This window comes from Cyclopterus lumpus, chromosome 12 (assembly GCF_009769545.1).
Source record: "Cyclopterus lumpus isolate fCycLum1 chromosome 12, fCycLum1.pri, whole genome shotgun sequence".
In the NCBI taxonomy this organism is placed as follows: domain Eukaryota; kingdom Metazoa; phylum Chordata; class Actinopteri; order Perciformes; family Cyclopteridae; genus Cyclopterus; species Cyclopterus lumpus.
In genome coordinates, this window is record NC_046977.1 from 2,750,379 (window position 1) to 2,775,378 (window position 25,000).

General features: G+C 41.9%; 3 protein-coding genes across 3 annotated transcripts in view; 1 reads left to right on the top strand and 2 right to left on the bottom strand.

Annotated features, from left to right (window-relative positions):
• Positions 1 to 8,988, bottom strand: part of zfyve16 (zinc finger, FYVE domain containing 16) — a 23,509-nt gene extending 14,521 nt beyond the window's left edge. Inside the window, 9 exon segments of the mRNA XM_034546204.1 lie at positions 2,067 to 2,163; positions 3,444 to 3,927; positions 3,929 to 3,963; positions 3,965 to 4,201; positions 4,203 to 4,253; positions 4,256 to 4,390; positions 4,393 to 5,393; positions 6,076 to 6,184; positions 8,871 to 8,988. Of these exon segments, the coding sequence (XP_034402095.1) occupies positions 2,067 to 2,163; positions 3,444 to 3,927; positions 3,929 to 3,963; positions 3,965 to 4,201; positions 4,203 to 4,253; positions 4,256 to 4,390; positions 4,393 to 5,393; positions 6,076 to 6,145 (2,110 nt within the window). The 5' untranslated portion in view covers positions 6,146 to 6,184; positions 8,871 to 8,988.
• A 1,895-nt stretch (positions 8,989 to 10,883) lies between these two features.
• On the top strand, positions 10,884 to 14,538 carry ube2l3a (ubiquitin-conjugating enzyme E2L 3a). The gene is made up of 4 exons (XM_034546205.1): positions 10,884 to 10,990; positions 12,464 to 12,559; positions 12,647 to 12,833; positions 13,509 to 14,538. Exons 1-4 carry the CDS (start codon positions 10,970 to 10,972, stop codon positions 13,661 to 13,663), a joined length of 459 nt encoding a protein of 152 aa, XP_034402096.1. The 5' UTR covers positions 10,884 to 10,969; the 3' UTR covers positions 13,664 to 14,538.
• Positions 14,539 to 15,009: 471 nt separating this feature from the next.
• Positions 15,010 to 22,942, bottom strand: ckmt2a (creatine kinase, mitochondrial 2a (sarcomeric)). The gene is given in 12 exon segments (XM_034546697.1): positions 15,010 to 15,243; positions 15,386 to 15,511; positions 15,847 to 15,981; positions 16,808 to 16,931; positions 17,127 to 17,212; positions 17,712 to 17,935; positions 19,080 to 19,112; positions 19,115 to 19,148; positions 19,150 to 19,173; positions 19,990 to 20,188; positions 22,790 to 22,797; positions 22,799 to 22,942. Coding segments are annotated over 12 exon segments (1,254 nt in total). The 3' UTR covers positions 15,010 to 15,126.
• Positions 22,943 to 25,000: the final 2,058 nt, after the last annotated feature.

The window sequence follows — 25,000 nt, forward strand, 5'->3', positions numbered from 1 at the left end:
CGGAGAGGAGAGAGCGATCGCGTCACAACCACTCGAGCAAAAAGTGGATCACCGCTTCCTTCTTAATTTAGACGGTGTGTGTGCGAGCATCACATGTCTACTGTAGTGCGCACACACACACACACACACACAAGGACAAATGCCAGTGTCCTGCTATAACTCCCCCCCCCCCCATGCTGCAGTCTTTTGCCTCTCTGAAAACAGACCACAAAAGTGAAGAACAATCCTAAATGTGTGTATTATTTTCTTCTAAACACACAATAGTGGAAAAAAAAGACACAATTCTTTCTTTTTTTTTCTCTCTGAACCACGGAAATAGTTTTGTGTGTGTTTTCGTCCATTAAATATTCATCCGAGCTGCATAATGAAAACGTTCCTGTGACGTTATTAAGTTTTCATGACAACTATTTAAAGATGACTCGCTGTCGGTTCCCCGGTACTCGACGTTCTCCACGTACCCCGATCAGGGACGGGAGGTTGTTTTACAGACAATTAACAAATATTAAAGCTGCATTAAGAGATATTTTTGGGGTCACCAGTTGTAAACACAGCCGCTGCTGCGTGGAGGCTGAAGAGCGAGTGGCGAGTAATCAAAGACTTCCTGTAAACGGAGAGAAGTTACTGTTGCTTCTTAAAAAACGTCATGAAAATCTGTTTTAAACCGTTATTATAATATAATAAAATATAATATAAAAAAGAAAAAGAAAAGAAAGAGAGAGCGAAAGAGAGAGAGAGCAAAAAAGAAAGAAAAGAAAGAGAGCGAGCGAAAGAGAGAGAGAGCAAAAAAAGAAAGAAAGAAGAGAAAGAGTGAGAGCAAGAAAGAAAGAAAAGAAAGAGAGAGCAAAAAAGAAAGAAAGAAAAGAAAGAGAGTGAGAGCAAGAAAGAAAGAAAAGAAAGAGAGAGCAAAAAAAGAAAGAAAAGAGAGCGAGAGAAAGAGAGAGCAACAAAGAAAGAAAAGAAAGAGAGTGAGAGCAAGAAAGAAAGAAAAGAAAGAGAGCGAGCGAAAGAGAGAGAGCAAAAAAGAAAGAAAAGAAAGAGTGAGAGCAAGAAAGAAAGAAAAGAAAGAGAGAGAGCAAGAAAGAAAGAAAAGAAAGAGAGAGAGCGAAAGAGAGCAAAAAAGAAAGAAAAGAAAGAGAGAGAGCAAAAAAGAAAGAAAGAGTGTGAGAGCAAGAAAGAAAGAAAAGAAAGAGAGAGAGCAAAAAAGAAAGAAAGAAAGAGTGAAAGCGAAAGAGAGAGAGATCAAATCCACGAGTCGTGTGTATAACAATATAAATGTAAAAAAAATACAGTTTTTCGCAAACTTCCGTTCTCACCTTTCACAATAAAAGCCCTGGGCGCCGTTCACTCGGACATCTTTGATAAGAGGCCACTCAGCACAACGACGTCTGCATTTCTTAATGCGGACGACGGTCCACTGACGTTTAAAATCGTGCAAAAGCAGCGACGTAATCAACGGAGTCGCTGCCTTTCACTCGCCCGGATGATTCCTCCACTCCAGTATTCTCTCTCTTTTAGCTCTGTTTTGGGTCTCCACCACCTCCCGCTCAACAGATCAGTCTACAGCGGTGTCGTGGGGGGGGGGGGGGGGGGGTGTTGGGGGGGTGTGGGGGGGGCGTACAGTGTTTTTAAGAGAAATGAGCTTGATGGTAGCGAGAAAAAAAAACCCTGTAAAGTTGCAGCTGTAAAACCAAAACAACGAGCTGAAAGACACAAAAACGCTCCGGTCGGGTAAAGATTACTTCTGACACTAAAACACTAAGTGTCAGAAAGTGTGTGTTGCTACCCGATCTTCCACTTGGTTACCTGGTTAAAGCCCTTCTGTCTGTTTTACAGTACAACTTGTGTACTTTGCACTAATTATATAACTTAAATCTGAATATTCACAAAGTCGGTTTTCTTTCTAATGTTTTTTTTTTTTTAAATCAGGTGACTGAATGAGGCATTTCTGTAAATAAAAAATAAAATAAAAAACACCCTAAAGCGGTAGAAATATTCCTGTTTTGCGCGCTCGTCTTTGCGACGTGCTCGTGCACGTGCACGTGCGCGCTCGTGGAGGACGTTCTTACCTCGGTGGATGGTGTCGAAGCAGACGACGCACACGCGAGCCTCCTTCTCGAGGTACTTGAGCTTACACTTCCTGCTGCAGCACACCGCACAGTACACCTGAGGGGAGACGGCACAGCGTCACATGCTACCAGCTCTCTGGTCAACAACAACAACAACAACAACAACAACAACAACAGTCATCTCTAATGCCGTTGTAATCACTGGCCCTTAAAAGGGTTTATCTCCTTTAGGACACACGGCTCAGTAGAGCTAAAATAAACTCAAACAGAACTGCTGACTCATGCTCTCTGCGTCCATGAGTCCTGTGAGCTATATTTGGACCTGTAATCCATTTCATTGGACCGGTTCCAGAACACGCACTGAGGACTTTCACATCACGAGTGGTTAAAAGGTACGGACACTTTGACAACATCCAGTTGATGAGACACTTTAGTCATTTAGTCAACAAGGCTCCAAATCTTTAAGTAGATGTTGATTAGAAACATTAAAATTAAAATTAAATCTCTAGTTTCAATACAGCTCGATGTTCATTTAGTCAATTATCATCATCTTGGATTACGGCCGTCGCCATATTTTTTTTTGCAACCAGCGAAAAGGAAGTGATCACATGTGGACTGAGGAGGAGGAAGAGACCTGTCAATCACCTTGTAGCCCCGCCCTAAAGCATCCCCTGTTTTATGGTCTGTTTGACTCTAAATGACCATAATTTACTAAATGAACATCACGCTGTATTGAAGAAGACTTGAAACTAGAGATTGAGACCAAAAAACTAATGTTTACAATGTTTACTGAGGGAATAAATCAAGAGAAGTAGAGTCATTTATATAGACTTCTATACAACCAGAGGAGTCACCCCCTGGTGGTCAGGAGAGAGAATGCAGCTTTAACACATGAAGCATAGACTTCTATACAACCAGAGGAGTCGCCCCCTGGTGGTCAGGAGAGATAATGCAGCTTTAACACATGAAGCATAGACTTCTATACAACCAGAGGAGTCGCCCCCTGGTGGTCAGGAGAGAGAATGCAGCTTTAACACATGAAGCATAGACTTCTATACAACCAGAGGAGTCGCCCCCTGGTGGTCAGTAGAGAGAATGCAGCTTCAACACATGAAGCATAGACTTCTATACAACCAGAGGAGTCGCCCCCTGGTGGTCAGGAGAGAGAATGCAGCTTTAACACATGAAGCATAGACTTCTATACAACCAGAGGAGTCGCCCCCTGGTGGTCAGTAGAGAGAATGCAGCTTCAACACATGAAGCATAGACTTCTATACAACCAGAGGAGTCGCCCCCTGGTGGTCAGGAGAGAGAATGCAGCTTTAAGATACTTCATCCCTTAACTGAGAAACTAATTGATGAAACCGACTTCCGTACCTTCCCGCAGGCTCGACAGTGATGCCGCCTCTTGGTGAACGTGAACCTCTGGTAGCAGTTCATGCAGTTGGGAGCTTCAGAGTCGGGCACCCACTCGGGCTGCCTGCTACCCAGCTCCTCCGCTCCCTCTCTCTTCCAGTTCGCCGGCCTGGCTTCGTCCGTGGGCGACTCCCCGGGGTACGCAGGGGGCTCCGAGAGTTCGTCGTACCCGACGCTGTAATCCCGATGCTCCTGAGAGGCGCACATGGGGCTCAAATCCCTGATGTTGGGATGCTCGTCTGTGAGACTCGAGGGCGAACTGTCTTCCTCATCCTCGGCTGTGCCGAGCGTCCGAGCCGGCTCCTCCTCGTCTTCCTCCCCCACTGGTGGAGATCTGGCGGTTTGGCATTGTAGCCGTTTAGGTCTTGCACCTCCGTAGGAGGGCGGCTGATCGAGGCTGCCGCTGAGTTGGGGCTGGAAAGAGTTGCCGGTCAAAGAATGGTTTTAGTTCTGGCTCTTCTTGGCAAGGAGGCCTGCAAGAGGTCCTGCGACGGGGCACCGGGGTTAAAGCTCCCCGCCGCAGACGCGCACATTGTTCTGTCGCTCTCTGGAGAAGCCAGGTCCTCGACTCTCTCTCTACCGCAGCTCCTCGGCTCCCGGCCCTCCGGATCTCCGTCGGACTCCGGGAGACTATCGGGATGAGCCTCCATGTGCGCCTGCAAGAAGGCGTCCAGCTCCTCGTCCGTGACCAGCAGATCGGCCTGGTCGCTCTCGGGCAAGGTACTCGAAGCCGAACTCGGGGGAGTCGACCGGGCTTGGTTCCGAGCGATCGCAGGGGGGGCGAGGTCCGCAGGGGGGACCGCGGCGGAGGCGGCCGGTTCGAGAGCGAGACGCTGCCCCTCTGGTGACGCCCGTCCCGTAGAGGACTCGTCCCGCGGTCCCGGCAGCTCGCGGACGAGTCCTCTACGGGGTCCTCTAAACGGGACTTGGCTTCCGAAGCCGGCACGGAGTCGGCCTCGGTGCTCTCGGAGGCGTCCGCCACCTCCTCACGCGACTCCGCCGCTGGCCTCGACTCCTCCCCTGCGGTCGCCGCGCTCACCAGAGCTCGGCACATGGACACGGCGATGGGCAGGCACGACTTCAAGCCGACGGAGGACTCTGGCTCCTCTTCGTCCGAGGCTTCTTGCGACTCTGCGTTCGCCAAGGTTGTTGTTGTTGTTGTTTCTTTGATGCCAACAACAGCAGAGAGAGGGGCCTCCGGGTCATGGCGGTCATCGACCACGTGGTCCTCACAGTTCCTCTCCTCTTTCTCGGCGGACTCGGCGTCCCGCGGCGACTCCGAATCCTCCGTGGACTCGCAGCTCCTCTCCACCGCGGCGGGGAGGATGACGTCCAGCAGGCTGAGCGAGCCGGAGAATCCACCGCTCTGCTCGTGGGCGTCCAAGTCCAGCAGCTCGCCGTTCCCCGCGCGGGCCAGCTCCTCCGCGGCGTCCCTGAAGTCGTCGCGTTGCTCCTCCCCCCCGGTGAGCACGGGGCTGTCAAAGTCCACAAGCAGCGCGTCGTCTTCTTCCTCCTCCTCCTCCTCCTCCTCCACCTCCACCTCCTCCGTCATTTGCTTCTCCGCCATGTCGAGCTCGCCAAAAGCATCGTGGCTGTCGCTCCGGACCAGGGCGGCCGAGCCGGTGTCGTTCACGAGGTCGCACACCGGCTTCAGGGCTCTGTCGGGACACGGGGGGGCGGAGCTCTGAGCCGGCCTGCGATCCACGCAAGAGAGGAGGTCCACTGCCGTGAGGGGCTGACCTTTGACCTCTCTGTCGTCGGGACAGCTGGTGGTAGAACCATAATGGAGAGAGTTAAGGTCGGGGAGGGTCGGCGGGACACCGGAGGCCTCGGAGGTTAAACACTGGGAGCCCAGAGAGGAGAACGGGTACACAGACGGCTTCAGGAAAACAGATTTGCATTCATGTTCCTCTGAAATAATAAAAAGAACAAAACACGTTACACTCAGATATCAGATAAAATAATAAATCACTATATTACTGATGTTTAGTAGTACAATTAAATTAAATTGCTAACACATATGATGTATTTTACTATTAATTATTTAAATTAATTTATATTAAATTAGACACAAAGATCCGCACTGCGGCATTTTTTTAAAAGTTCAAATACAAACTTTTTAGAATCAGCTGCAACGATTAATCGATGGGCAGAAAAATAAACGTTTAAATATTTTGATAATCATTTAATTAAAAAGAAATCTGAATTTGTGAAACGAAAAAAAACAAATATGTTGATTTCCGGCTTTTCATTGTTTTAAAACATTTAATTTATAGACCAAAACAATTAAATCAATGAATCTAGAAAATGTTAAAATAATGAGCTGCATATTGACGACTGTGCGTTTGTGTATATGAAACCATTTCTTCTTTTTTCCAGTTTCTTTATCCTTTTTCTCTGTTCTGTATTTTTGTAAAATAATGTATTTATTTTTGGACAAATCGAATGATTTCCAAAATGTCAACATGAGCTCTGAGAAAATTGCTAATTAATTTCTTTTCTATTTTTTTCGACAACCAACAGACAAAAAAAAACAATACGCCGACTCGTCAAAAAATAAAAGAACCCGGTCTTAACTTTGTGTGTTTCTTACCGGTACTGAGCTCAAAGTCGTCCAGCAGCTTGTCAAGGTCACACACAGCTGCCTTGAAGAAGCTGTCCATGCTGGACCGGAGCAAAGGGCCCTGAACCCCCCACGATCCCTAAACACACACAAACAAAAAGGACTTGTTGTTACAAACATCTCCTTCCAGTCGGACATCGTTCCTCCTCAGGAGCTGCGATGGAGGTCAGTTCTCGACACATTGATCTTGTTTACGAGCAGCAAAGCGTCTTTAAAAGCAACAAACACACGCCGATCAATAACAGTTATTATGTGCAGAAGATAACGGCACAACTCAACTATAACACAGATGTCTGTTTGTTGACGTTAGGCGATTTAATATTATTATTCTATTCTATTTGTTGTATATATTGTGCATATTTGTATATTTTATTGCGTAATCTGTATGCACAAATGCTGCTGTGGATTAATAAAGTATTTAAGTATCTATCCATCATTGATGTTGCCCCAAAAAGACGTGTTTTTTTAATCTTTATCACAGTGTTATGTGTCCGATGATGAACATCACCTTCTCTGGAGCCGCCATGTTGTGCTCCTCACATCCGACTGTAACTCTTTAAAGTTAGTCGTGTCTTTCCAAAGAGGACAAAAGCACCACTGTGTTCCTCACGCAGACCACTTCCACATGTGAGTCACATACCGACAACACCGACTGAAGCAAGGGCTTCTGGGTAAAACATCACTTTAAATCATGCAACTTGTCCTTCTCAAACTGGCTCCTTTAGTTCTGTATAACCCACGATACGTGGCCTGCAACACACAATCAATAATAAAACAGACAAAAATGGTTATAATAGTTATTCTGTCTGAATGTATAATATTTCAGTTATTGTGGATTATTTACTGCTTATTTATAATACTTGTTTTGATCTTGGTTTCTTTTTACTTTGCCTCTCGTTTGCACTTTGACCGTCGCTGCAGGACTAATAAAAGGATTACCATATGTTATCTCATGAGGGGAACACGTTGTCCGACAAGCGATTTAGAAACTTTGAATAAAAGTCTTAATACCGACGCACCTCGAAAGCTTTAAAGTGGATTTGTGTAAACATTACCGGCAACGAAAATGGGTCAAATTTGTGGAAACGCGAACGCTGTGGCGCGGTTAAAAATAAAACTGAAAACTGCAGGCAGACATTAAAATAAATCATCTGCGTGACGAAAGGAGTCACCTTCATCTCCACAAACAGCCTTTGAAAGAACATTTGAGCCACATATTAAATAAGTTTGATGGTTTACATTGAAACCAGGTCAGAAATGTCACATTGCTTTTTGATCACGTGGCTCGATTATTGTAATTAAAAGAACCCGCGATGAGGAGCGTCCTTATATATTATTATATATATATATATTACAAGTCAACGTGAGGGAGTCGAGGGTACTTTCTGTGTACTGCGCCGATAAGAACAGCTGGGAATGAGGAAGCCGGCCTCACTGAAAACACACCTCACGTTAATCACTGTGAAACGTGCTCGTTACCAGTTATGAACTATTTAAAAAATGTATTCTAAGTTGTTATCGAACGTTCACGTAAATGGATCACTTCCATCACGAAGTACTATCTGAGATGTAGTACAGTAACAAGTACAATATGTACCTCTGAGATGTAGTACAGTCAAAAGTACAATAGTTACCTCTGAGTTGTAGTACAGTAACAAGTACAATATGTACCTCTGAGATGTAGTACAGTCAAAAGTACAATAGTTACCTCTGAGTTGTAGTACAGTAACAAGTACAATATGTACCTCTGAGATGTAGTACAGTCAAAAGTACAATAGTTACCTCTGAGTTGTAGTACAGTAAGAAGTACAATATATGTACCTGTGAGTTGTAGTACAGTAACAAGTACAATAGTTACCTCTGAGGTGTAGTACAGTATAAAGTACAATATATACCTGAGTTGTAGTACAGTAAAAAGTACAATAGTTACCTCTGAGTTGTAGTACAGTATAAAGTACAATAGTTACCTCTGAGTTGTAGTACAGTATAAAGTACAATATATACCTGAGTTGTAGTACAGTAACAAGTACAATAGTTACCTCTGAGATGTAGTACAGTATAAAGTACAATATATACCTGAGTTGTAGTACAGTATAAAGTACAATAGTTACCTCTGAGATGTAGTACAGTATAAAGTACAATATATACCTGAGTTGTAGTACAGTATAAAGTACAATAGTTACCTCTGAGATGTAGTACAGTATAAAGTACAATATATACCTGAGTTGTAGTACAGTAACAAGTACAATAGTTACCTGTGAGTTGTAGTGGAGGAGAAGTATAAAACAGCATAAAACAGATATATTAAAGTAAAGTACAAGTACATTGACCGTCTACTTCCTGTAAAGTACCCGCTGGTCAACTGGTTCGAGACATGTACAGATGAATTCCAGCTGAAACCCCATATGAGGTCACACAATCCGCCGGGTAACAGATATTGTCGTAACACCGACGGCAACCGGTGTCAGGCGGCACATTAAACAACTCCCCCGTCAGTTAAAGACCGGGTTGTTTAAACGTTAAAAGGCGCATCGTTGTGAGAACCACACGCAGCCTGCCACGCAAAAAAACACACACACACACACACAGTTTATATCACGAGTATCGCCGTGACAAGGCTCACACCTTTAAAATACAGGATTAGCATCGAGCTAACTAACGCGAATAGCGCAACATTGAGCTAACGGCTGACGTTTAGCGGCTTTAACGCAACACAACAAATAGCTTTAACGTGAATTAAAAGGGTCTGAACGGCGCAGACGTACAGTGTTGTTGTTTTCTCACCGGGCATTAACGTGATTAAAGCTCCGGTCAGTCGCGTTGTTATTGCCTGCGTTAGCTTTGGCGAACGTAGCTAGCTTACTGACGGAGAGGGAGAGGGGGGGGGTGTTAAACTGTTTTTTGTTACTGAATTCCTTACCCGTGCTAGTTTATTCCATCTCTCCGACGTCGTCCCCCAACGAAACGGTGCTCACGTTCCTGGGTTTTAAAACGGCAGCAAACGTCGTCTCATTCTCCGCTAACGAGCCAGTTAAAGTTGTGTGCGTGCGTGCGCCTGCGTGCGTGCGTGTGTTAGTTTTTTTTTTTTTTGGAAGATGTGTGAATTCTCCACTCGAGCGGCCATCTTGAAACGGACCGTCGGGAGGTCACGGGACTCCGCTCGAAACTGACTCATTTAATTATTTAATTATTATTATTAATAGTTATGGTTCACGTAGGTGGTTCATAATTTACAATCAATGCACACTGTTGTTTACGCCTAATTTTAAATAATAATTATAATAATTATAATAATGTGACTTAAGCTCCGATACTTGTTGTTGACATACTTCTCACATACATACAAAATAAAACCTCACCTTTTAAATCAGCTTTTAATCTGGTCATGGTTGTTTTACTGTAATAAATGTCATTTATTTGCTTTATTTTCATTTGTTTTTAAAGTGCCACACAACATGTCCTATTATTTATTATTATATTTTATTATTGTTATATTTTATTATTATTATATTTGAGCATTTCCGTTTATGCTTTTTTATACTTCTACTCCATTCATCTCAGAGGGAAATGTTGTACCTTTTTACTGTACTACAATTATTTGTCATTTATGTATTTACCTTTAAAAACAAAAAATAATGCTTTTATGAAATTATGCATTACACCACTTTGAAGAACGACAACTTTAAATGCTTTAACATGCTATCGTTATCGATTGAATATCAGATTATAATCATATTCTACAATAATATAACACTATCCATAATAAGTATAGGCTACTTAAATCCTACATTTTGCTGAGTTCTGTACTTTTACTTTATATAAAATAATCTCTTGGCAGGACGCATCAGCTAAAAAACAATAAATTATCATAATTAAGTAAGCAAAGATATGATAAATACATAAATAAACAATAGCAGTAGTTTCATGCATCTCCATTAGGATCACTTAACATATAGAACCCTCAAACTCATTCAGATAACATTTATTTAAAAATGAATCACAAATTACTTCCAAGTTAAATTGTGTGATTCTTAACCACACTGCTGAACAAAAGCAATCCAGTACAACAGTAAATAATGTAAATTCACTTTTTGACTTTAAATATTGTTTCCACATTTTATCCCCCATACAGCTGTAATAATCCCTGACATTTCTTGCTCTGTGTAGTAACAGTTTACTACCACCAGGTGGCAACTGAGTCCTGTCAATACTGTACAATGGATACCTGTTGATATATCTCTTATATACAGTCTATGGATGTATTATCAGATTATTATAACATAATATGTGTTTCAAAATAGTATAGGTATTATTATTATTATCACATCAGTATATTGTTATTATAATTGTATCGTTATTATTATCATTATTATTGTAACATGATATTGTATTTTTATCATATTAAAGTTATCATCGGTATTATTGCAAATATTTATATTTGTTATTATTATTATTGTCATCATCATCATATATATTGTTATTCATTATTATGGTTACGTTTATGTTTATAATTGTTTGTATTATTATATAATTATAATTATTTTAACATCATTTTGTTTTATATGATCGTTATTATAAGAAGTAGTATTGTTATTATTTTTATTGTTATGATTATTATGATATTTTATTATTTATATCGTTATTATTATAATTATTAGAACATAATATTAATTAATATCCACCCGAATCTGACCGTTGCACCCCAGGCCGCCAGGTGGCGGTAAGACAGCGGGGCGCCATGTTTGAGTCGAGCAGGAACCGAGAGAAACAGGAAAAAGAAGAAGAAGAAGAAGAAGAAGAAGAGGAGGAGGCAGCAGCGGAAGAAGCAGAAGCAGAAGAAGAAGAAGACAACATCGGCACCACAATGAACAGGAGAATAAAGAAGGTAATAAAAACACTCCGCCGCGTCACCGCGAGCGGCGCCGCTTTGACGAGGGTTCCGCGACGTGTCCGGACATGTTTCTTTATGAACGGGGGGGCCGGGGGGCGGCGTCCCGGAGGAGAGACCCCGGAGGCGGCTCGTTTTTACGCGCTGTCACCGTCTGAAGCTGCGGGGAGAAAACATGGAGGGCTTCTGGGGCTGGGCGTGACGTCACAGCTCGCGTGATCATCACAATAATAATAATAATAATAATACAAATGAGACCCAGACAGGAGGCACACACGTCGTGCTACACGTTAAGAAACTAAGAAAAAAAAACATTTCGTAAAACGGAAGTGTAATTTAATTAAGTACATTTACTCTGTGAGCACACATTCAAGGTACTTGTACCTTCTACTGCTCCTCCACAGATGTTGTACTTTTTACTGTACTACATCTCAGAGGTACATTATGTACTTTTTACTACACTACATCTCAGAGGTACTTTTTACTACACTACATCTCAGAGGTACATATTGTACATTTTACTACAACTCAGAGGTATATATTGTACTTTTTACCGTACCGTACTACACCTCAGAGGTATATATTGTACTTTTTACCGTACTACACCTCAGAGGTACATCGTTTTACTCGCAACGGAGTACTTTCACTGTGTGGTATTACTTTCTGTTCTACTAGTCTCTGCAGTCTCTTACTTTCAGTTTCATTGTGTCATGTGTGTCTGAACAAAGCTTGAGGAATTCCCCTGTATGACGTTGTCCCTTCCTGATTTCTCCTGAATTACAGGTATATACAGGTACTTGACAGAAGTATCTGCTCACAGGAAGTAGAACACAGAGTCACTCCCTGTTTTTTTTCATTCTTTGATCTTGATGTGCTTTTACCGGTCAAAGAAGTATTTTGATGATCATTTACCCAAATAGTATAGTGGTCAAATAGACCGTAAAGCAGGGTATGCTTTAGGGCGGGACTACAGGGTGATTGACAGGCCACTGCCGCTACATGCATTATTGACATTATTGTAAAAGAAAGCTTTTTAATGTGCGTTGTGTGGACGACCAGACGACCACGTGGTTTCCTACTTTAAAATAATGTAAATCACAAAAGAAAATAGATGATAATAGAACAACTTGCAGTAGAAATAAGTACTTAATAAAATGTTTTTAATGGATCCGAATCACTACACACATTATATTTGGCGCACAAACGTGATGTTGCAGCCTTTATGGACCAATAAAACAATGTCACCGTTTAGAGGGCCGCATCACACACACACACACACACACACACACACATACACGGCCACGAGAGACCTATGACCTCGACGCTAAAACATATAATTGAACGTCACAAAACAATACTTTATGGATGAGCAGTTGCATTTGATTGTACGGGTGTACCTAATAAAGTGGCCACTTGGTAGACTTTTTTTTTTTTTAATTCCATTTTAAAATTGCTTGTTTTTGTTTTCAGGAGCTCGAAGAAATTCGCAAAAATGGGTTAAAGTCTTTCTGCAGCATTCAAGTGGATGAATCGAATCTTTTGTACTGGCAAGGGCTTCTCGTTCCTGTGAGTATTGACTCTTAAAAAAACAAAAGTTCGTCCTGTTAATGTCACATTAATATTAAACTTTAAACCGCCCTGCCCTCCCCAAAGGATTGCCCTCCCTATGACAAAGGAGCGTTTCGGATCGAGCTCATCTTCCCCGCCGAGTACCCCTTCAAGCCCCCGAAGGTCACCTTCAAGACGAAGATCTACCACCCCAACATCGACGAGAAGGGCCAGATCTGCCTGCCCATCATCAGCGTGGAGAACTGGAAGCCGGCCACGAAAACCGAAAAGGGTGAGTCTTCTCTTAAAGGGACAGTGCGTGAGATTTCAGAGGCTCCACAACGTGACCCCTCTAGTGGTTTCTAGTAGAACTACGGTGGCCTTCGGGTAGCGATGGATTTTTATGACCTAAATAATTGTAGAAGATTAGAAGGTATTTATAATTGATATACAGTCATGTTTAAAGTCATTCATAGCTCGCTGGAAACTAATCTAGCATGTCAATAAAATACAAAACTTTCTCTGAAGTTTATAAATGATGATAATCAATAATGATCGGTCGGTATCGTTCCGTTTAAACAACAAACTAAGATGAGCACAGTTTGTTTAAAACAAATAGAAGCTTCTGGCAGATGTTCTTGTGTAAACGTCTGCAGTGGGCGATCGATTTAGGTTTCACTTTTGTTTACGTGCTTCTAAAACGGAGGTATTGATATCATTTTGGCTTTTTTTTTTTTTTAACTATTGTAACTATCTTCTTTTTCACCCCTTTCCCTTTCAGGTAAATCCTCGTATCTCCAGATAATATTAATCCAGAAACACGAGTTATAATATTAAAGTGTGTTATCAGTACTTTTACTTGAATAAAGGATCTGAACATTTTAAAATGGCAACAAAATGCCCAGTTGTAGTTCCACAGGCATAATAAATATACCCCCCCCCCCCCCTCTCTCTCTCTCTCCTCCAGTGATCGCCAACCTCGTTGCTCTGGTGAACAGCCCCCAGCCGGAGCACCCGCTCAGGGCCGACCTGGCGGAGGAGTACAGCAAAGACCGAGCGAAGTTCATGAAGAACGCCGAGGAGTTTACAAAGAAACACAGCGAGAAGCGGCCCACCGACTGACGGCACGACACCGACGTTTGTGTGTTTCCCTCCCCCCCCCCCCCTTTTTCTGTTCAAAGAGCCCCCCCCCCCCCCCCCTCTCCACTACACACCGACCTGTTCTGGCATTCCTGCTTGTTTTTAGCACTCTGCACTCCTTCAGAGAGGCTTCTGTCTCACTTTGCCCACGAAAAAAAAAGCAAAAAGAAAAGCGGGGACTTCTCGGTGAAGAGGCTCCGCCTCCAGGCGACACTTTTTTTTTTTTTTTTTTTTTTTTCTTCTTCTTCTTCTTTCTACTGATTTTTCTTTTTAGAAAAAAAATAAAATGAGAAAATTGTCAGAGGTGGCATTTACGGAGAGTAAAATATTACAGAAATGATGATTTAAAAAAAAAAAAGAAGCTGTTCTGCTTAAATGTTAATGTTTTTTTCACTTTAATCCTAAAAAGTGATGTTCTTCCACCGCTGCCGGCCTCCCGGGAACCGTCTCTGAACTTTGTTATTTGGTTTGCAGACTAACTGCCGGACGTCAGACACAGTTCTTCTTTCCACGTTCAAAAGCTGCTCAAAGTTCTGCAGCTTTTAAAATAACTTTCTCTCCGTTGTTGTTGTTGTTGTTGTTGTTGTTTTGACCGACTCCTGCTCCCCTGACCCCCCCCCACGCTGACAATGTGTTCATGTTAAATACAAGATCTACGAAGCACTGATTGGTTCCAGTTCTGCTGCAGTCAAACGGCTCTAATTGGCTTTTTTTCCCCTCCATTTTTAATAAACGATGTAATCAGCTGGTTAACGTACTCGATTAGCTCGACGCCTTTCTGTAACACGTGAAGGTCACCGAGCTGCAGGTGGAGGACAGAAGTCATTACTGAATAAAGATTTGTGATGGATACTTAATCAAACTGTCTTGTGATTATTCGTTTCTTTAAATCTTTCACTTTTTGAGGTTGACACTGTCAAAATAATATTTAAAGTCACCCCATTTATTATTTGTCTGTCTTTTGAAAATACATACTAAAAGGTACTATATAGTCAGTATGTACCGCACACTTAAGATGTTCAAGGCGCCCAGCTGCAATGCATTGTGGGGCATTGCATTAAGATGACGTCCTGTACTTTCTGGCTAAAGTAGTAGACTTTAAAGTTTCTAGTAGACAAAGTACAGTTTATAAGTATAAAACTATACAAATGGTAAAGTATAAATTTGTACTAAAAGAGTTTTCACTGAAGTGTCTTTTACCCTGAAAATGTGTTAAAAAAAAATTGCTTTAAAAAAAAGTGTAAAATATCTTTAGTGAACATGACAGGAGGTGAATGTGCATCATCAGCGTTTCACAATGAAAAGCAGCGTGTTTTACTACTGTCGGCTTTATTGAAGTCAGGGTTACAGCGGCGACCTTCAACTCGAGGTAGAGTTTGACCTCTGACTGAGGTTCACGTCTCGATCTCTGTGGGAGGAAGACGTGGTGAGGAGGTTCTGGACTCTCACTTCCTGAACTGAGCGACGGGAGCCGGGACCTTGAAGTCCTGCCCTCTCTCCAGCTTCTTCTCACACTCGATCAGGTGGTTGACCCCGTCCACCAACATCTGGACCAGCTCCACCTGGAAGGAAGTGCACAAAAAAAGGGTCATTTCTGCAACCAAAATGGGCTTTTTATGGGTTTAAGATGCCAAAGAATGAGACATAATGACGAACAACAACATGTATGAGCAGGAAAAATGCAACGTGATCGGAAATCGTCACCTCGGATTTGCCGAGCCGGTCGTTGTTGGAGATGTCGAAGGTGTCTCCGGTGGCCGCCGTGTCCACGCCGCCCGTGCCTCTCTTCTGCAGGCGCAGGTTGTCCAGGATCTTGGAGAACCGGGGGTCCTGCGGAGGGATTTCAGTCATTCAGGATCTGATGCAAACTATACAGTCAGAGGGCTCTCATGTCCTCTAACAGCTCAACGTTCATTTACTCTATTAATATCGTGACATCAGGGTGTGTGTGTGTGTGTGTGTGTGTGTGTGTGTGTGTGTTCAACAACGGGGACTATATGTTTACATACAGAAAAAATATTACACTTTTTGCCCTTAATCTGAAAAGACAATATTCCGAATAAACTGTTTACATGGTTAACGAAAAAATAAATACTCCACTAATATTCCCCTTATTGTGTGTGTGTGTGTGTGTGTGTGTGTGTGTGCGTGTGTGTGTGTGTTACCTTGCTGAGTTTCGGCAGGCGCACGTGCACGCCCGCCCTGAGGCCGGTGCCCAGGTTGGAGGGGCACGTGAGGATGTAGCCCAGACGCTCGTTCCACATGAACTCCCAGCCTCTCTCCTGGATCAGGTGCTCCACCTGCGGGGCGTCACATGACGGAGAGTCGACCAATCAGGTGTCAGTAAAAAAGTGGGCGTTAAACGTTCCTTTAGGAGCTCCTAGTGTCCGAAACTAAATGATAGACGCTTCGTCACAGGGAGATTTGAAGATGACAGAACCTGAGATATTCATGTTCTTTGATTATTATCTGGGTAATTTAAATATTTTATATTTTATTATTAATGTACACAGTGGAAATAAAGGTTTGGCGGATTTTAATACAGCTGCAGTGAGAAGGAAAATAATCCTTGACTTTAAAGGGTAGATTTATAAACATTTATAATAAATTATAAAATATAATTTATTAATAAACAATATATTATAATGTTATATTTATTAATGAGTAAAAATAATAAGCATATATTTATAATAAATTATTATATATATTTTATTAATAAATTATATATTATCCTTTTATATTTATGAATAAATTAAATACGTAAATATTTATATAAATTACAATATATAATTTAATAAATATATATAAAATATATAATTACAATAAATTATAATATATAATTTATTATACATTTATAGTAAATTATATATTATGAATTTATAATAAATGTACATTTATTTATGAATATCACCATGAAACTTCCCCAGATTTATTACTTACTTACAAGACACTTTTAATTAGCATGAAAGATATATTAAATGTTATGTTTAAATATGCAATTAGCATTATCTAATAGTAACTTGTGGTGAATTCAGAAGAAATCTACAGCTACAAATGACAATGTAGGAAACAGCTGAATGTGTATTTAGTTAAACTATAATACTCATTAACTTATGTCCTCTGTACCTGCTTGAGTCCACTGCAGAACCTCTCAAACACTCTCTTCATGTTGCCTCCCTTCTCCATGGAGATGACCCTGGTGTGGTCCTCCTCGTTCACCCAGATCAGGAAGGTCTTGTCATTGTTGTGCCTGAAGAGAACCAGAGAGACTGAATACAGAGCTGGAGACGACTTCGATATTCATGCAGAATTAATACGTTAGACACGTGCGTTTGTAACGGACACAAAACATCCTTAAACATTCATCATCATCACATAAAGGAACACTTCATCATTCAGTTTATCATAAACATTCATCTACACATAAAGGAACACTTCATCCTACCAGATGCCTCTGGCGTCGGGCCAGTCTCTGGCCATAAAGGCACATGTCAACAATGGAGAGATGGGCTTGTCAAACAGGAAGTGGTCCTAAAAAGGGGGGAGGGGCAAAGGTAGGAAGCAGAGGGGCGTTAGGGAGGATAACTAGAACGGTGGAGGGGAGGAGTCTGGAGGAGGAGGGGAGGAGTCTGGAGGAGGCGGGGTCTAAATGCATCGAGCTGCACTTCCTCTGGACTTCCTTTTCTTACCAGATCCCTCTGGAGTCGGGCCAGTCTCGCGCCATGAAGGCCGAGGTGAGCAACGGGGACACGGGCTTGTCGAACAGGAAGTGATCCTTGTGTCGGCGCAGCGTGAAATAATCACGACATGGGGGGTCAACATGAGGGTAGAGGACGGGTCACCTCTCATCACGTTGCAACACATTATGAACAGATTATAATCTTCATATTTGATGAGCAGCATTTGCAACACAACTTCCAATCATTGGTACAAAATTCCACGCATCTACGATTTAAAATGTACTAAAAAAAGCAGCTCCGTCAGGTACAATGTGGGGAGGAATCTTTAAATAAATACTTCTGTAACTCACGTCGATGAGCTGCTGCTGCTGCTTGTCCGTCATGTCTCCCAGGCTGTAGTAGCGCCCGGCCAGGTCTCCCTTGAGGCCGGCCAGGGCCGTCACCACCACCCGCTCCACCTCGCGGCGCTCCGCCCTCGAGCAGGCCGGCGGGAGGCTCAGCCCGCGGATGCTGCGGCCGGTCCGGACGCGGGACGACAGGACGTACTTCTCATCAAACACGCCGCCGGTGACCTGGAGGTGTCGGGAGGGACATCGTTTAATAAGCGGAGGAGGAGGAGGGTGGAGGAAGAGGAGAGCGGAGGAAGAGGAGAGTGGAGGGCGGAGGAAGAGGAGGGTGGAGGAAGAGGAGGGCGGAGGAAGAGGAGGCTTGTTGGAAGAGGAGGGTGGAGGAAGAGGAGAGTTGTTGGAAGAGGAGGGCGGAAGAAGAGGAGGGTGGAGGAAGAGGAGGTTGGAGGAAGAGGAAAGTGAAGGGTGGAGGAAGAGGAGAGTTGTTGGAAGAGGAGGGCGGAGGAAGAGGAGACTTGTTGGAAGAGGAGGGCGGAGGAAGAGGAGGCTTGTTGGAAGAGGAGGGTGGAGGAAGAGGAGGGTGGAGGAAGAGGAGAGTGGAGGGCGGAAGAAGAGGAGGGTGGAGGAAGAGGATGGAGGAAGAGGAGAGTTGTTGGAAGAGGAGGGTGGAGGAAGAGGAGGGCGGAGGAAGAGGAGGCTTGTTGGAAGAGGAGGGCGGAGAAAGCGGAGGGTGGAGGAAGAGGAGAGTGGAGGGCGGAAGAAGAGGAGGGTGGAGGAAGAGGATGGAGGAAGAGGAGAGTTGTTGGAAGAGGAGGGCGGAGGAAGAGGAGGGCGGAGGAAGAGGAGGGCGGAGGAAGAGGAGAGTGGAGGAAGAGGAGAGTTGTTGGAAGAGGAGGCTTGTTGGAAGAGGAGGGTGGAGGAAGAGGAGGCTTGTTGGAAGAGGAGGGCGGAGGAAGAGGAGGGTGGAGGAAGAGGAGAGTGGAGGGCGGAGGAAGAGGAGGGCGGAGGAAGAGGAGAGTTGTTGGAAGAGGAGGGCGGAGGAAGAGGAGGGTGGAGGAAGAGGAGGGCGGAGGAAGAGGAGATTGGAGGAAGAGGAGAGTTGTTGGAAGAGGAGGGCGGAGGAAGAGGAGGGTGGAGGAAGAGGAGAGTTGTTGGAAGAGGAGGGCGGAGGAAGAGGAGGGCGGAGGAAGAGGAGGGTGGAGGAAGAGGAGGGCGGAGGAAGAGGAGGGTGGAGGAAGAGGAGGGCGGAGGAAGAGGAAAGTGAAGGGTGGAGGAAGAGGAGAGTTGTTGGAAGAGGAGGGCGGAGGAAGAGGAGGGCGGAGGAAGAGGAGGGCGGAGGAAGAGGAGGGCGGAGGAAGAGGAGTCATCACCTGGAGGCGTCCAGGTCCGTGGGGTGCTTCATGGTCGGGGGTCGTAGCCGTTGTGCCGGTCTTTGATGATGAGATTCAAGGAGTTCAGCAAACACCTGGAACGGAGGTTTTGGTTTCAACCAAAAGATTATTATAAAAAAAAGGTCCAAAAAAGTTTCCCTGTTTTAGTTCCTTTATAGAGCCGATGTCTCGTGATCAATAATAATAACTTTATTTATATAGCAAAAGAAAAGCAATATAAAAACAGAAAGCTTAACAGTGAGACCCAAGAAATTGAAAATTTTAATAAATTGATAATAATAATAACTTTATTTATATAGCAAAAGAAAAGCAATATAAAAACAGAAAGCTTAACAGTGAGACACAAGAAATTAAAATGTATTCAATTAAAATGAAAATTAATTAATTAATTAATTTTAATTTTAAAAAAAGTAAATTAAAAAAAGTAAATTAATGAGAATAAATTAGATGAAAGAAATAGAAATAGAAAAATATAATATTTTCATTCCCCAGTGATAGTTACACCGGTGAACAAATCATTTATTTAAACTCATATACACACCCAAGAAATTGAAATTGAAATAAAAAATGTAATTGAAATTTTAATAAATTGATAAATAATAATAACTTTATTTATATAGCAAAATAAAAGCAATATAAAAACAGAAAGCTTAACAGTGAGACACAAGAAATTAAAATGTATTCAATTAAAATGAAAATTAATTAATTAATTTTAATTTTAAAAAAGTAAATTAAAAAAAAGTAAATTAAATGAGAATAAATTAGATGAAAGAAATAGAAAATAGAAAAATATAATATTTTCATTCCCCAGTGATAGTTACAACCGGTGAACAAATCATTTATTTAACTCATATACACACCTATACAACACAACCTTTGACCTCGCTCACCTCGTAGCTCTCCTCATCACCAGCCACGCAGCCCACCGTCTTGATGAAGGGGTGTCCGGGGTTGTCGACTCCGGTTTGGATGCTCTGGTCCAGGGTCCAGTTGTTGGGGGTGACCTTGTCCCTCAGCTTGCCGTAAATGGCCGGAGTCAGAGCCGCCGACATGCAGTTGTTGTGTTTCCTCAGGTCGGGGAAGTCGGAGCTGCAGGAGAGGAAGGAAGTGAGTCTGTGGATGCTCTGAAGAGGCACCTTGAGACCTTCCTCTGACTTCTAATTGTGTCTAAATGTCTCAATGCTGGTATTTAAATGTCTTGGTTAAGCTCTTTGGTGCAGACCAGTGCTAAATAAATGAAATATGCTTAGCTTAATGGTCCTGCTTGCACCGACATCTTGTGGTGACACATTCTAGTGTTACTCTTTTTCTATTTAAGCTCTTTAAATTGCCTTGTTGCTGAAATATGAAGAAATATACTTAATTTGAGACATTAAAATCCTCGGCTTTACATGCTAGTTTCACCTTTATCAATGCATCATATTCTATAATATCTTTACATGCTAGTTTCATCTTTATCAATGCATCATATTCTATAAGAGCTTTACATGCTAGTTTCAACCTGTATCAATGCAATCATATTCTATAATATCTTTACATGCTAGTTTAATCTTTATCAATGCATCATATTCTATAAGAGCTTTACATGCTAGTTTCACCTTTATCAATGCATCATATTCTATAATATCTTTACATGCTAGTTTAATCTTTATCAATGCATCATATTCTATAAATATCTTTACATGTTTAGTTTCACCTTTATCAATGCATCATATTCTATAATATCTTTACATGCTAGTTTAATCTTTATCAATGCATCATATTCTATAAGATCTTTACATGCTAGTTTAATCTTTATCAATGCATCATATTCTATAATATCTTTACATGCTAGTTTCACCTTTATCAATGCATCATATTCTATAAGATCTTTACATGCTAGTTTCATCTTATCAATGCATCATATTCTTATAATATCTTTACATGCTAGTTTCATCTTATCAATGCATCATATTCTATAAAGAGCTTTACATGCTAGTTTCATCTTTATCAATGCATCATATTCTATAAGATCTTTACATGCTAGTTTCATCTTTATCAATGCATCATATTCTATAATATCTTTACATGCTAGTTTAATCTTTATCAATGCATCATATTCTATAAGAGCTTTACATGCTAGTTTCATCTTTATCAATGCATCATATTCTATAAGAGCTTTACATGCTAGTTTCATCTTTATCAATGCATCATATTCTATAAGAGCTTTCTACATGCTAGTTTCATCTTATCAATGCAATCATATTCTATAATATCTTTACATGCTAGTTTAATCTTTATCAATGCTATCATATTCTATAATATCTTTACATGCTAGTTTAATCTTTATCAATGCATCATATTCTATAATATCTTTTACATGCTAGTTTCATCTTTATCAATGCATCATATTTCTATAATATCTTTACATGCTAGTTTCATCTTATCAATGCATCATATTCTATAAGAGCCTTTACATGCTAGTTTCATCCTTTTATCAATGCATCATATTCTATAAGAGCTTTACATGCTAGTTTCAATCTTTATCAATGCTCATATCTACTAATATCTTTACATGCTAGTTTAATCTTTATCAATTGCAATCATGATTCTATAAGATCTTTACATGCTAGTTTCACCACATGAGCTGCTCGGCTTAGTCAGTGTTACATTGATATTTATTTATTCACTGCTGTTTTTAAATAACGCCAATCGCTCACGCTAATCGCTAATGCTAATGATTAGCATGTTGACTATTGCTATGATTATGTCAAGTAAGCTGCTGTAATTTATTTGTTGTTGTGTATACGGTCTGTTGTAGTGACACAACGAAGTGTAAACTCTTACAAAAATTGGCTGAATTTGAGCTCACGTGCAAGTTTGCGATATGTGTCATTAGCATTAGCGCTAGCTATGTGCATGCTAGCATAGTTACATTCAGTTTCTCCTGCGATGGAAACTCAAAGCAGTGAGTCGTCGTTCTGGAATCTGCAAGTGACGTGTTTCTGTGTTGTAGAGGCAGATAATTATAGAGCTCGGACTCTTCTCTGACTCGTCAAGGTCGTCAAGGTCGTCAAGGTCGTTAAGGTCGTCAAGGTCGTTAAGGTCGTCAAGGTCGTTAAGGTCATAACCGCCACTGGACCTCGACATCTTTCTTTATGCACTTTAAAGATCCCACGTTTCTGCACTCTTTGTCCTTGTTCACTTATATTGTCTACGTACGTTGTGTTGTGTGTTGTAGCAGAACAAACACGTTGTTTACGTTTCACAGAGTCCTTTGTTTCCATTGTTCTTGTATTTTGTCAATAAATAAATAAATACATCAAATAAGTACTTCTGATTCTGGTTCTGGTTCTTTATATTATTACTAGTTGTACTTTATTTTAAACTACTTTATACTTTTTGTACTTCACTTTGGAGGTAAATATTGTACTTTTACTCCACTTAATCTATTTTAAATCTGTAGTTACTTTACAGATTAAGATTATGAATATAAAAATATATCGTCAACTAATAAATTATGATGTATTAAGCTACCCAGCAGCATATAAAATAGCATTACCATTAAAGTGATGGACACACATATAATACAATGATATTAAATTATTCCGAAAGAGATCATTCTGCATACTGAGAACTTTAAATATATATATTCTGCTGCCAACAACTATGTATTTTAAATGATTCAAAAGCGGGTTTGCTCCGTCCCACCTGGGCGGTGTAGAGCTTCGTCCTCGAACTCCGCAGCAGCGAGGAGCCGCCTTCGCTCAACAGGAAGCCGGTCGCCATCGTCCCGGCGCCCAAGCCGGCCAACAGCACCGCCGTGTTGCGTCCGGAGATCAAGCGCGTGAAAGAGTTGGCCATCTTTACTGCGTCGACGGTGATGACCTTGAAGTGAACGGAGAGACAGAATGACGCCATCGTAGTTCATTAGTGTTGCAGAACCCTCTTTTATTTAACCTGCTTCGTCAGAGGAAACGAGGGTTGGTTTGTGTGTAGAGACAGGAGTCCAACTGTCTTGTTTTATTATACTAATAATGTGAACTTCAACCGTCATCATCTTCAGATTATCATCTCTCCGACGGTCCTTGAACACATCGTGTGCGACAAACGCAGGAAAAGCAGCCACACAGAGGCTTTGAACTCAAGATATTTAATCTGAAACATTTTATTCTACGTGTCACATTTAAAGCTGCGCCCCAAATAACCAGATTCTGTAAAAAACATTAAATTCTGAGCTCCTTAGAGAAACGATGACATCATGATTGATGAGCAACAGTCACATGACAACAAATCGGAGAAACTTTTGAGTGAACACAAAACAGAGAGGAAAGGTTGTAAAAATGTAAAATAGTTTATTATCTATATTCGTGTAAAGCGTCTTGTTTTATTCTCCAACATTAATCACACTTGTGGAAACACGTTCTAATATATAGATTCCATTGGTTTCAAGTTCTCGTTGAAATAAAGAAATTCAACTTGTATTTATATTATTTCTTTCATGATTTAGTGTTATTTGGAACAAAAGGCAGGTATTAATTATCTCTGCTTCTGGCCATGACGGATCTGCTTCCATAGAGGAGCAGAAGGTATATATTAGTATATATATAGTATATATATATAAGTGGCCGCGGAGCCTTTCCCACCAACTCTAACTGCTAGATTCTGTAACGCAAGTCAGAAATGCATTAGTGAACCCCCCCGACTGCTTAGAAGACCCCCCATCCCGACTGTTTAACACAGTAACAAGCTTAGAGCAGGTGGGCCTCTTAGCCTCTTAGCATTATCTCAGAGACCCACAGCACCGTGGCTTCAGAAGAAGAAGAAGAAGAAGAAGAAGTTGGATTTGAGACGGATCAGGAAGAAATTAGTCTTTAAGGAGCCATAAGTACATTTGACATGTTATTATGTTATTTGATGTCCATTAAGACTGATTCAAAGTCTTGAATGTAACACTTGATCTGAGTGGTCTTAATGAAGGTCATCTTCCAGCTCGTCCTTCACTGAAGGTGTGAATGAGTCTCGATATAGAGCGGAGCTGTGAGGAGTGCTGTTAATCCACCTCAGAGGGAAGATGGCCGACGCCGAGGAGTGAAAACGTTCCCCCGACACGTCGCAGGAGTTTTATTTTACGTGTTTTAACGGACTGGATTCGTCCCCCTGACTCCTCGAGCCTCTCCGGGTGTCAGCGGACTCGTTGGCTCAGTGGGAATATTATTATTTATAGATAGCTGGAGGGCGGTCGTGATGCCAGGGACCCGGTGCCAAGAAACAGGCCGTCTCTGGGCTCACAAAGCGGCCCGCATTCTGAACCCGGTCACAAGACCTGGACCCCCTTCGCGAGGCCCCCGTCAGCAGGACCGAGGGGGGGGGGTACGGAAACAGGGGGAGGAGATCCGGTAAAATCAGGACACGGAGGTGACAACCATTTAGGTTCAGGGTAAAAGGTTTGAAACTCATCCATGTCCGCTGCCAACTGACACTGCAGGTCTTATGTGGTCTTATGACCAGGATTACACCAAAACCACCACAGACCTGGGATCAGCGTGACCTTTTAACTGTCGGGGACGACGTTCAGGACGTAAGAGCAGCTTCGTCCTCTAGAGGACACAGCAGAGTTAATGCTGCGTCAGGTATATTAAAGTTAAACCTTCTAGAAAGATGTCAATATATATATATATATATATATATATATATATATATGTGTGTGTTCATGCAAAGTGCATCTTTTTTTTACTGCAGATTTCTTTTAGTTTAAATTCATAAATCAAGTTCTCCCTCTTTGCAGTATTGAGTCATCATCACATGCAGCTTCCATCTAAACTTTCCTATTCAAAACATTGTTTTAAAAACGTTTTAAACATGCACAGTAATGTTACACCGCCGCGGATTATCTATGAATGTCAAGAGCATACAAAAAAA